The following is a 13,463-nucleotide window of genomic DNA, read 5'->3' as shown; positions in this document are numbered from 1 at the left end:
AGTGTATCAGTACGTGTTCAACAGTTTCTGGCTGGTTACAGTGTGTACATTTCCCAGTTGGGTGCTTGCTATTCTATATAATGTTTGATTAAGACCTGTATGTCCGATTCTCAGTCGAGTGATGATATTTTCTTCCCTTCTTTTCCAGCCCACCTTTCTCCCTGCTCCAACATGTTTCTGTATAATGTACAGATGCCTTCCAGTTTCCTGCTCATCCCAGTACTCCTGCCATACTGTTTGTGCAGATAGTTCTTGATGAATGGTTTAGCCTCAGCTTTACTTAATGGAATTTGTAATTCTATATTCTTAATTCTTAGTGTTTGTTTGGCCAGGATGTCTACCTGCTCATTTCCCTCCACACCAACATGAGCAGGAACCCAGAGGAATCGTGTACCTGTGTCTTTTATTTCCATCCTATACATAATGAGAAATAGTTCATTAATTAAATCCGTTCTGACTGATGATCTATGTGACGGAGTAGCCGTCACTGACTGTGGGCAGCGCACACACATCACCTCAGGCCACACACACCAACATTTCTCCGCTGCGCCGCAGGCACACACACACACACACACACACGCCAAACATTTCTGCGCTCCCTTCCTGATTCACTCCGTAGTTAAAACACATCGCGACATCTCCCTCTCCCCTGAACTGTTTGTCAGTAGTGCGACCAAAGCTGCACACTTGATTGTTCTGCTGTTTCCTTTACGCATATATTCACACAGACATGATTCTCACTCACCAGTTGCTGAAACGCTGCGTGTCCATCCTGTCATGTCCCATTCACGGGATTGACGAGCAAACAGGGCCGTAACAAATCCCCCCGTTATAAAGGGTGCCCTCGCGCGTTTTGAGATCATGTGATCAGTTTAAATATGTTTATTATTTGGAATTGTGATTTTGTTGCAAATGAACTTGTTTTGGTTGGGGGGGAATGTTTAGACAGAGGTATATCATTTAAATGTAAAATATGCCTAGGTTAAAGGGACTATAAATATCTTCTATGATGAAAAATAATGTTAATTGTTATTTTTCTGTGTAAGGAATACGCCCAGGGGGGGGGCTATTGGTTTAAAAGGGGGTCATCTTGGCCAGCTGAAGAGAGTCTGATCTGAAGTGTTGACAGAGAAGGTCACACTCAGGAAGGTAAAATATAGATTGTATTTTTGGATTGTTTTTGCCTATTCTGAAAGAAATCATGGAGTTATTGAGGAACTCGATTTTCAGTACTATTTGATGTTTTGTACAGAGCTTATTTTCTATTTTTCACTTTTTGTAAATAGTAAGCAATGACTGCACTTTGGGAGGCCGGCATAATAAAAAGGGGATTAATACAACGTTTTCCGACTACGCCAGTGTTTTTCATGTTGCACGGAGTTTTGACATAGAACCCCGCGACAATCTACCAGATCCTATGCTTGTGAGTGCTGAAAAACTGCCAGATGCAATAACGGTGTTTGTTATTTCCCTCTCCTCTATCCACTGCAGGACCAATAATATTACCAACATGTCTGTAGTATATTCTGACACATCATTTGATACTCGTTTCTTGATGTAGGTCTCACTCACGGGGATATAAACTGCTGCACCTGCACACCCTGTCTCAGGATCTTTGGAGCCGTCTGTAAATAAGAACACGGAGTCTTAACCACAATTGATTCATGCTCAGTGTTTACATGCATTATCTTGTAACTCATTTCATTCTGTATGAATGTTGCAACTCCTCCACCATTACCAGATTCCCTATCTCTTCTAACTACAGAATATCCCTTTACAACAAAATCCCACTGTGGTTTCAACCATGTCTGTTGTATACAGATTACATTAGGTTTCTTTTGTAAATTATCAATATACTTCTTAAACTCCTGTCCATTTGTCATTAAGCTTCTCACATTCCATTGTAGCAGAATGAACACCATTAAGAGCATCCAGCCCATGTTTGAGAGGATTGTGTATCTTCATTCAGAATGTTTCTAACTGTTTCCCATTCACTTCAAGGTACTTCTCAGCTGATCTGACAATTAATTTAATCCTTTCATTGTGACTTTTTGACTGTGCCGAACAGTTGATTATTTCTGCCATAAAGAGCACAAAGTCACTTTTTCTGACTAGCAGAGTTTCCTCCTTCAACTTATCACACCCTGCACATTTTCCAACATCTTCATTCACAGTGTTATTTTGTTTTGTCACCTTTATGCCTCCTGAAACCTTCTTTGCTGCCTCTGCATAGCTGATTCCCTGATGCACCTTGGGTCTTTCCCATTAGTGCTTTTATACGGCTTGACTCCTCTCCTCGACTCCTCTCCTCTCCTCTCCTCGACTCCTCTCCTCGACTCCTCTCCTCGACTCCTCTCCTCGCGTCTTAGTCCCGCCCACGGGAGATGCGAGCGGAGGAGGCAAGGAAAAGACTCGAGGAGAGAGGAAACGAGGAAATATGTTTTTAGAGACATGAGACGTCGTTTCCTCTGAAGCGTCACGTGAAGCGACGTCCGTTTCTGATGACAGCAGCAGCTGATCACATCTGGATCAGCTGTCAGTCGGCTTCAACAGCTGTTTATGTCTGAACTGATCTAATACTAATAAAGAAACAGAGTTATCAGAGCAGCAGTGTTTCCTCTCTGTAGCCTGTTACCTGTTTAACAAACACCTGCACATGAATAACAGCTGGTCTGTGTTTCTACTGTGGACTGAGTCCTGCTTAGAGGACCAGGAACCATCTCTACTGTGGACCGAGTCCTGCTTAGAGGACCAGGAACCATCTCTACTGTGGACTGAGTCCTGCTTAGAGAACCAGGAACCATCTCTACTGTGGACTGAGTCCTGCTTAGAGAACCAGGAACCATCTCTACTGTGGACTGAGTCCTGCTTAGAGGACCAGGAACCATCTCTACTGTGGACTGAGTCCTGCTTAGAGAACCAGGAACCATCTCTACTGTGGACTGAGTCCTGCTTAGAGGACCAGGAACCATTGCTACTGTGGACTGAGTCCTGCTTAGAGGACCAGGAACCATCTCTACTGTGGACTGAGTCCTGCTTAGAGGACCAGGAACCATCTCTACTGTGGAGTGTGTCCTGCTTAGAGGACCAGGAACCATCTCTACTGTGGACTGAGTCCTGCTTAGAGGACCAGGAACCATCTCTACTGTGGACGGTGTCCTGCTTAGAAGACCAGGAACCATCTCTACTGTGGACTGAGTCCTGCTTAGAGAACCAGGAACCATCTCTACTGTGGACTGAGTCCTGCTTAGAGAACCAGGAACCATCTCTACTGTGGACTGAGTCCTGCTTAGAGGACCAGGAACCATCTCTACTGTGGACTGAGTCCTGCTTAGAGAACCAGGAACCATCTCTACTGTGGACTGAGTCCTGCTTAGAGGACCAGGAACCATTGCTACTGTGGACTGAGTCCTGCTTAGAGGACCAGGAACCATCTCTACTGTGGACTGAGTCCTGCTTAGAGGACCAGGAACCATCTCTACTGTGGAGTGTGTCCTGCTTAGAGGACCAGGAACCATCTCTACTGTGGACTGAGTCCTGCTTAGAGAACCAGGAACCATCTCTACTGTGGACTGAGTCCTGCTTAGAGAACCAGGAACCATCTCTACTGTGGACTGAGTCCTGCTTAGAGGACCAGGAACCATCTCTACTGTGGACTGAGTCCTGCTTAGAGAACCAGGAACCATCTCTACTGTGGACTGAGTCCTGCTTAGAGGACCAGGAACCATCGCTACTGTGGACTGAGTCCTGCTTAGAGGACCAGGAACCATCTCTACTGTGGACTGAGTCCTGCTTAGAGGACCAGGAACCATCTCTACTGTGGACTGTGTCCTGCTTAGAGGACCAGGAACCATCTCTACTGTGGACTGAGTCCTGCTTAGAGGACCAGGAACCATCTCTACTGTGGACGGTGTCCTGCTTAGAAGACCAGGAACCATCTCTACTGTGGACTGAGTCCTGCTTAGAGAACCAGGAACCATCTCTACTGTGGACTGAGTCCTGCTTAGAGGACCAGGAACCATCTCTACTGTGGACTGAGTCCTGCTTAGAGAACCAGGAACCATCTCTACTGTGGACTGAGTCCTGCTTAGAGGACCAGGAACCATCTCTACTGTGGACTGTGTCCTGCTTAGAGGACCAGGAACCATCTCTACTGTGGACTGAGTCCTGCTTAGAGGACCAGGAACCATCTCTACTGTGAACTGAGTCCTGCTTAGAGGACCAGGAACCATCTCTACTGTGGACTGAGTCCTGCTTAGAGAACCAGGAACCATCTCTACTGTGGACTGAGTCCTGCTTAGAGGACCAGGAACCATCTCTACTGTGGACTGTGTCCTGCTTAGAGGACCAGGAACCATCTCTACTGTGGACTGAGTCCTGCTTAGAGGACCAGGAACCATCTCTACTGTGGACTGAGTCCTGCTTAGAGGACCAGGAACCATCTCTACTGTGGACTGAGTCCTGCTTAGAGGACCAGGAACCATCTCTACTGTGGACTGTGTCCTGCTTAGAGGACCAGGAACCATCTCTACTGTGGACTGAGTCCTGCTTAGAGGACCAGGAACCATCTCTACTGTGGACGGTGTCCTGCTTAGAAGACCAGGAACCATCTCTACTGTGGACTGAGTCCTGCTTAGAGAACCAGGAACCATCTCTACTGTGGACTGAGTCCTGCTTAGAGGACCAGGAACCATCTCTACTGTGGACTGAGTCCTGCTTAGAGAACCAGGAACCATCTCTACTGTGGACTGAGTCCTGCTTAGAGGACCAGGAACCATCTCTACTGTGGACTGTGTCCTGCTTAGAGGACCAGGAACCATCTCTACTGTGGACTGAGTCCTGCTTAGAGGACCAGGAACCATCTCTACTGTGGACTGAGTCCTGCTTAGAGGACCAGGAACCATCTCTACTGTGGACTGAGTCCTGCTTAGAGGACCAGGAACCATCTCTACTGGCACAACACCTTTATATTATTTATTCATTATTAGCGCCTGTAGTTATTGATATTCTGACACTAGAAGTTATGTATCAGGCTGAATGTTTGAGGGAAAAGTGAAATGATGTAACTCATATCAAACCCGACGCTCAGGAGTTATCAGCCTCATGTGACTGAATAGAAATGATGATAAATGATGTAAAAGGTATAAAAGACAGACTCTCCTTCTCTCTCTGACTTTAACTGGATACTTAATAAAAGTTACTGAGTGAAATATCAGATCATCAAAAGAAAACTCTTTCTAATAATTAAAGAAAGTTGATTGAGGTCCGTTCGTTGTCAGGTTTTATAAACCTCTCTCAGTGTCAGACTCCTTCAGAGTCAGACTCCTTCAGTGACGGTGTGGTCAGCAGAGCTCCTGCAGGTTCTCCTGCTGCTGGAACACTTCACCATCAACATGCTCCGTCTGCTGTTCACACCTACAGTTAACACAGGTTATAACTAGATGGTGAATCAGAAGACAACTAAAATATAAATATTTTAATCTCTGATCTGTTTTCACTCCGGTATGAAACTCAGTGATGTTGATGTATCAGATCAGTCTGATCGGCTCAGCGTCCAATCAATAACTGATATCCAGTAAAGGGGCGTGTCGGTCGGTGATAAACTTCCGTGGAGGAGACACTGGCATATCTTCGCTCATAGCTCCTCCAGCAAGCCTCCTCGCTCTTTATGGACCCAACGGCATCACCTGAAGGACACGGAAGTTGTAGTACCGTCGTTTGGCCACTACGGGAGTTGGGATCAACGACCTGCGCACTTCCTGAGGGCTTGGTGATAACAGTCTCCTGCACTACGAAGCGAGTTCATCATCTCCAGGGTATCTTCTGGTTATCTGGCTTCACTTAACCTAACAGCCGAGATCTCACTAAACTGAACTACGAAGCTGGTTATCAACTCGGTAAGTCAACTCAGAGTTTCTCAGTCTGGTTATGAGCGCGTTCACCTGAGCGAGGTGTTTACAGGTTATGACCAATCACAGACATGAACAAGACTACTGACAGACTGACAGACTGACAGACAGCAGACAGGCAGAGAGACACATTTTACAAAGCAAGAAACTATATTAGAACAAATATGAAGAAGTTAAACTCTTAATCAGACTAACAGTAACACAGATGAAGCTGCTAAATGCAGGAAGAACAGCTGGAAAAAGAAAAAACTCCAGATGTGGGAATGTGTAAATTAACAGATTTATTAATTTAACGGAACACTCAAAAGTCACATATAGTCGTCTAAATATAAATAACTTTGTGTAATAGATGAATAGATTACACCTATTTTACACTGTGAGTATGATGTTGCGTCTTTCAGCTGTTCCTCCTCTCTGAAGGTGTGAAACAGACTCAAGAGGAAGTAAAAATACATAAATATAAAAACATAATTCAAAGCGGTAAACACCCTCAACATAAATCCAGCTGTTCTTCCTGCATTTGTCAGTTTAGACTGTGTTGTTTTTATTATGATTATGACTTAAACTTCTTCATATGTGTGTAATATTATCATACAAACACCACACCGAGCTCTGATCGGTCAGTAGGAGGTGCTTTCATAGAAGTTGATCTCTGATCTGGAACATAACCTGCTCCAGAACAGGTTAGCCGTTCAGCATCAGTGACCATGGAGATCTACCCTGATAAGAAGTGAACCAGTTTCGTGGTACGGAAAACCCAGAGTTAACCCTTAAGTTACCTCGATAACCGCAAATCCTGCTTCGTAGTCCAGGCCTCTGGTGAGATAGCAGACCTAACAACTACTTCCTGAACTCTCCCCTTTTCTAAATTACTAAGACAATAAAAGGATATTGATATTATTCCTGGTGGTTTTGATTGAAGCTGTAATATTTTATTCTAGTGATCAGTTACTGTCAAGTTATTGTTTAAATATGTGCGTTGTCCAAACTTGAAAGAGACTGAAACATCCACTGTAAGATTTTAACTGGAATCCACTCAATGAAACAGCTTTTCCTTTTTCTCTCCTTTATTTTTAGGTTGAGTTGCAGGTTCATTTCACTTTAGTGATTAGCCATTAGCCATTAGGCGTTAGGTGAAAAACCTTTCAAATAGAAAAAATACAGAAAAGAAAATATTCACATTATTACCAAATAAGTATAAATAAAAACAAAGAGAGACTATGCAAAATTCATTACTTCTTATTTAAGTTAATACAGACACTCCCATTAAATGTCTCATGTCAAATACAATAAGCCTTAACATAAAGGTAATGTATATATACACATATATCCACACACACACATATACATATATACATATACATACATATGCATTACATTATTTTATTTAATTACTATTTTTAATTATTTAATTAAGCACAAAGTATCTTATATTTTATAATTACTTTTGAGTTCATATCAAATCACGTAGCAATCCTAAACTACATTTCCCATAAGCCCCCACAATTCACCGCCTCTCACCGCATCATCCATCGGACACTCAAAACAAACAATCGGCAGCACCAAACAAACGATCCGCCACAAACAAAGTCAACCACCGGCACAAACAGACGGACTAAAACACCAGCAACAGCGATCTCCGTCTCTCATTCTGTGATTCAGTCTCCTTACCGGCTGCCTCTCACACTTTGTAGATGTTCTTTTCGCACATAGTTTTACTGCAGATTGCAGTCCTGGTTTGAATGAAAGCCCTGCTGGTTAGCGCTCTGCTGTATTTTCAGGACCCTTTTCCCTGTGGCACTGAGGAGTGTTGCTTTTATAAACTCCGGGCGTAATTTGATTAATTACTTCCCTCCCTCTGCTTTACTCACTGAGCACTCAGTTTTGCTACTGGACTTATTAATTTACAAATTACTTTCTGATTTATTTCTTTTCTATTTTTCTATTTATATTATTTTCTTAATTTCTATTTATTAATATTTATAAATCTTAATTTTCCGAAACTTCAGTTTGACTTGACAGTTACAAACACTCTGAGCGTAGGAAATCAGACCCAATCACCAGACTGTGTTTAAAGTTTAACTCAGTTATTAACCCTCTGAGACCCACAGCAGAGCCGTCTGTTTTTAGGGGTTCAAGGGGGTCTTTAGGGGGTCCAGGGGGTCTTTAGGGGGTCCAGGGGGTCTTTAGGGGGAGAAAGCAGGTCAACAGTAGATGACACATAGAAGTGTTGAACATCATCTGAAAGCTGGGAACCTGAAGATTAATTTGCGAGTCAGCTCAGCACTGTGAGTCAAGCTGTTCTAGTCATAAATAAACATGAATTAGATGAATTGTAAAAATGTGTTTAGAACATGATGATAGAAGTCTATGATGTCCATCTCCATGCTCTATCAAGTCTCATAAGTTGTTGCAGCATTTTTTTCGGATTGATACCATTTGTTACACAGATTTTTTTACCACTGGAGAATTGATGAAAAGTCATGCTGTGATTTGAGATCAAAAACTTTTGACATTTAGAGATTTCTGCAACGTTTTTCTGGTGATTGGATGGCGAGCACTTCTGTTGTGTAAACGTCTCAGAAACCCCCTTATTGATCAATCTAGCTAGGAAAGCCATCCATCCTCTGAATGCTCTAGGTCTCTAGTTTGATCCATCCATCCTCTGAATGCTCTAGGTCTCTAGTTTGATCCATCCATCCTCTGAATGCTCTAGGTCTCTAGTCTGATCCATCCATCCTCTGAATGCTCTAGGTCTCTAGTCTGATCCATCCATCCTCTGAATGCTCTAGGTCTCTAGTTTGATCCATCCATCCTCTGAATGCTCTAGGTCTCTAGTCTGATCCATCCATCCTCTGAATGCTCTAGGTCTCTAGTCTGATCCATCCATCCTCTGAATGCTCTAGGTCTCTAGTCTGATCCATCCATCCTCTGAATGCTCTAGGTCTCTAGTCTGATCCATCCATCCTCTGAATGCTCTAGGTCTCTAGTCTGATCCATCCATCCTCTGAATGCTCTAGGTCTCTAGTCTGATCCATCCATCCTCTGAATGCTCTAGGTCTCTAGTCTGATCCATCCATCCTCTGAATGCTCTAGGTCTCTAGTTTGATCCATCCATCCTCTGAATGCTCTAGGTCTCTAGTTTGATCCTTCCATCCTCTGAATGCTCTAGGTCTCTAGTCTGATCCATCCATCCTCTGAATGCTCTAGGTCTCTAGTCTGATCCTTCCATCCTCTGAATGCTCTAGGTCTCTAGTCTGATCCATCCATCCTCTGAATGCTCTAGGTCTCTAGTCTGATCCATCCATCCTCTGAATGCTCTAGGTCTCTAGTCTGATCCATCCATCCTCTGAATGCTCTAGGTCTCTAGTCTGATCCTTCCATCCTCTGAATGCTCTAGGTCTGTAGTTTGTGGCTGTTTAGTTTGAAAGTGACATATAATACATAACATATGGAAGTTCAGGGGGGAACTACATCAGCTGTTACTACATGATGTGCACTACAAACTAAATATAATGCATGAGCACTCTGCAGTAGATAAAAGAAGTGAGAGCCAAGGTCAACAGCCTGTCAATGATTCAACTGACTTCTATTCTTAAACACGGTATCACTTTATCGACATTAAAAGTGGGTCTGCATTCAGAGTCGTGGGCTCTGTAGTATAATACTCTGTAACAGATAATTAAGTCTGTTTTAAATCCGGTGTAAAACATTGAAACCATCGAGGAAACGTCTTTCAAATGTTGAGTAATTGTGCTGATTATTTCAAATTCAACCAGACTTTGGTTTTTATGATTATTTTAAATGGACGCTTGTTAGTTTTGACAGCAACATTTTTTTTTATCATTTTTATAGCAGTCAGTGGACTTTGTATCTCATATAAAGAGCTCTAATGAAGGATGAACTATTGAACGAGTCTGGCAGAATCAAAGCACTTTTAAAATTCATTAAGGAGCAGTCTCTGCCATGTTGGTATGAAAAGTTAAAGCATATCTCAGTTTTAACTGCCCCATACATAGATAGTATTCATATGAACTCTCTATAGGACCGTCTGTGTTGCAGAAGTGAAAGTTCAACTATATTACATGGACACGTCACAGTATTAATGGTATTGTTTTTACTGGATTAGTTATTTTGCTGCTTTCCAAAGCATATATTTTTCCATATGATGTATCGCTGGTCTCATTTGATTTTCAGAGCTTTAAGATGCTTCCCCAGAGGACCGGACTGTCCCTTCAGTCTCCACTCAGACCCATCAGTGTTTTGGTTTTCCATCTTCTCCTAACACACTCTTGTAGAGGTAACTCACACAAAGTATTAAAGTCACACAGCGAGGCCTCAAATCAAACACAATTCCTAAATCATATCAATATATACCATTAAATGAAAGGTTAAAGACTGATGTTCAGTGTTTTTGGACACCTGGAACCCTTTGGTTTGTTTCAGAGAACTGAAGTGTTTCAATGTCATCTATAACCACATGTTGTCTACAGTTATTGATGTTATTATAAAGTGACATAATCACTTTTAACACTAAAGCAACTTGTGCTTTAGTTGCTACGAAAAACTGTTCAGGAAAAACAAATTAAATACATTGTAGTGAACATTTTGCAGATAGCCTACACATTAAATGTTTGATGCATTAATGTGTTCATCACTTTAATGTTACAGTTGGTAAAGGTGGACCTCATTTTTATTACTTTACATACTGCTGGGTAGTTTAGTCGATAGTTATATATATCATAATTTATTAGTTAAATTATATTTTGTATTATTAATTTGAACTAGTAACTAAAGCTGTCAGACAAATGTCTGTAAAAGGTCCAATATTTCCCTCTGAGATGTAGTGGAGGAGAAGCATAAAGTAGCATAAAATGGAAATACTCCAGTAAAGTACCAGTACCTCAAAATTGTACTCAAGTACAGTACTTGAGTAAAGTTACATTCCACTACTGTCTGCTGCTATTAGCACAGTATCATAATGTACAACAAGCCTTATAGAAATGAACATATTTAACTCCTTCCTACTGCAGGAATGAATTAACATATCTATTTCTTTCCAGGTCAGTCTCAGTTGATTGGTCTATCTCAGCCAATAGTAGCATTAGTTGGCGATGACATCATTTTGCCATGCCATCTGGAACCTGCAGTGGATGTTTCTGCCATGACGTTGGAGTGGACGAGACCCGACCTGAACTCTATAGCTGTCTTTGTGTGGCGTGCTGGCAAGGACCTCGTACATGTTAAAGATCCATCCTACACAGGAAGAACATCACTGTTCACTGATGGACTGAAGAACGGAAACATTTCACTGAAACTCTCCAAAGTGAAACTTTCTGATGAGGGGAGATACAAATGCTATGTTCCAGACCTGAGTAAAGGATCTTTGGTTGAGCTTGTTGTTGGTAAGTGGACACAGTGTATCATGGTGCTGTTTAGTGTAGTCTGTGCATCCTGTGAAGAATTTTGGTAGGATCAACACAGCTGTCAGCCGATGGCCAGCCGTTTTAACATTTAATAGCTAGACAGGATATTCATTAGAGAGATCTGCAACGTCATTTTGCCTAGTCAAAACCCTAATTCAAGATATCCCTAATTCTATTCTGACTAGTATGATTCAAACTACTTTTGCCAGTCATGTGTAAAGGGTTTGTCATTACAGATATCCACAATTCACACTGTGGATATCTGCAACTGAATTCTGACTAGTCGTAATTCCAGTTCAAGAGATATCTTGCAGATATCTACATTGTCCTTTTTGGATTGCTTAAATTAAATTTTGACTAGTCAAACTGACGTTGTAGATATCTCTAACTGGAGTTAGGGATAGTCTAAATGTAATTACAGATATATAGAATTAGAGTTGTGACAGGTGAAATAACGTTACAGGTATCTGCACATTGAGACCGATGTTATGCGTCCAGCTTGGAGGACTAAAGGCTTGTTGGGATTAAAATGATCTTGCAGCTCGTTGTCTACCTCACTACGGTTAGAAAGAACCCTCGTTGGTGTTTTAACAATTTATGAGTTATTGAAGTTTGAATCTGTGAATATCTTTCACACTTTACCAAACTATCCAAGTCAGCAAAAGCTTCTGCTGACACTTCAGATGCTTTGTTGGGCCGATATCCAATGGGAAGCCTTGATGAGCAACGTCATGACAACAACTCTGACTAGTCACAATGAGATTTGAGATATCTGTAACTGTTATTTAGGATAGTCAGAACTGAATTACAGATATCTCTAACTGTCATTTTGACTAGTCACAATGACATTAGAGATATCTGGAACAAGAACTCTGACTAGTCACAACTAGTCAAAACGCAATTGTAGATATCTCTAATGTTAATTCTGGATAGTCAAGCTAAGGTATTAAATGTTAAAACAGCTCGTCATAGTCAGCCAGTGATGTTGGGAGATGAAGAACACAACGACAGTCATGAAACATCAGTGTAAATGAGGGTTAAACACGTTTTATAAGAACAGCTCAGTTGTAGATGTCATGGGCAGAAAAGGTTTCTCACTAGGTTGATTAGCACACATAATCTGATATGCAATAATCTAGGACCGGCTTTCCGATGCAAACTGTTTTTGAATTTTCAAGTTTTAGTATTGGCAGCAGTAAATACTTTATGTGACCCCTTTGACTTCAAGCAGCTTCATCATCAGTTCAGGGACCAACTGTGTTTATTTGCCGTATAGAAACCATGGTCATCTCTGTTAGAATTAAGTTTAAAGGCAACGCTAATGCAGAGGACATTTATTATATACAATACATTTAATCATTCATGTGGTGATTGTATTGCTGACTTCTGTTTTAAATGTTTCCTTTTGCTCACCATCAGGTTCTGTCTCCTCACCGGTCATCACTTTAGCAGGGATCGATGAAGCCACCACAGGAGTGATGTTAGACTGCAGGTCTGAAGGCTGGTATCCAGAGCCTGAGGTGTTGTGGCTGGACGGTGAGGGAAACCTCCTCTCTGCTGGACCTCCAGAGACAGTCAGAGGTCCTGATGACCTCTATACTGTCAGCAGCAGAGTGACTGTGGAGAAGAGACACAGCAACAGCTTCACCTGTAGAGTCCAACAGAAGAACACCAACCAGACCAGAGAGACACACATCCAGGTTGCAGGTAGAAATCATCATTTTTTATGATAAGATTGCAGTTTCAGTTTCAAATAGCTGGAGTTCAGTTTTCTATAAGTGTTATTCTGTGTTTTAACTTTTCAGATGATTTCTTTAACGTCCAGTCCAGTTCTGTTCCCGTCATCACTGGTTTGGCTGTTAGTTTGGCTGTTTGCATCATCATGTTTATTCTGTTTCTTCTCTTTGTTGTGTGGAAATGGAGACTAAACAGAATCAGTAAGTCTAACATTTATTAATAAATAATAATAATAATAATAATTCTTACAGGTTTTATGTTATTGATAAAAAATGTGATGGTATGTCTTCTTTTATTTCCCATCAGTCAAATTGTTAGGTGTTTTATTTTTACAACCCATTTTACACCTCATTTTAGACTCAAATGTCTCATATGCTGTGATATGTACATG

At 41.6% G+C, this 13,463-nt stretch overlaps 1 protein-coding gene and 1 long non-coding RNA gene across 2 annotated transcripts in view; one reads left to right on the top strand and one right to left on the bottom strand.

The window, feature by feature from the left end:
- The first annotated feature begins 5,732 nt into the window (after positions 1 to 5,732).
- The window catches only part of LOC119481824 (golgin subfamily A member 6-like protein 22), a 60,577-nt gene continuing 52,846 nt past the window's right edge, over positions 5,733 to 13,463 (top strand). The window contains exons 1-5 of the mRNA XM_037759075.1: positions 5,733 to 5,897; positions 10,107 to 10,209; positions 10,973 to 11,314; positions 12,755 to 13,042; positions 13,141 to 13,272. Coding sequence (XP_037615003.1) covers positions 10,116 to 10,209; positions 10,973 to 11,314; positions 12,755 to 13,042; positions 13,141 to 13,272 — 856 coding nt within the window. The 5' untranslated portion in view covers positions 5,733 to 5,897; positions 10,107 to 10,115. The remainder of the gene's footprint in view (positions 5,898 to 10,106; positions 10,210 to 10,972; positions 11,315 to 12,754; positions 13,043 to 13,140; positions 13,273 to 13,463) is intronic.
- On the bottom strand, positions 6,860 to 7,924 carry LOC119481922. Its single transcript, XR_005205313.1, has 2 exons — positions 7,581 to 7,924; positions 6,860 to 7,051 (listed from the first exon to the last, which is right to left on the bottom strand). It is a non-coding gene; the product is annotated as an uncharacterized LOC119481922 (long non-coding RNA).

Source organism: Sebastes umbrosus, chromosome 22 (assembly GCF_015220745.1).
Source record: "Sebastes umbrosus isolate fSebUmb1 chromosome 22, fSebUmb1.pri, whole genome shotgun sequence".
Classification (NCBI taxonomy): domain Eukaryota; kingdom Metazoa; phylum Chordata; class Actinopteri; order Perciformes; family Sebastidae; genus Sebastes; species Sebastes umbrosus.
This window is presented reverse-complemented; position numbering and strand designations above follow the sequence as displayed.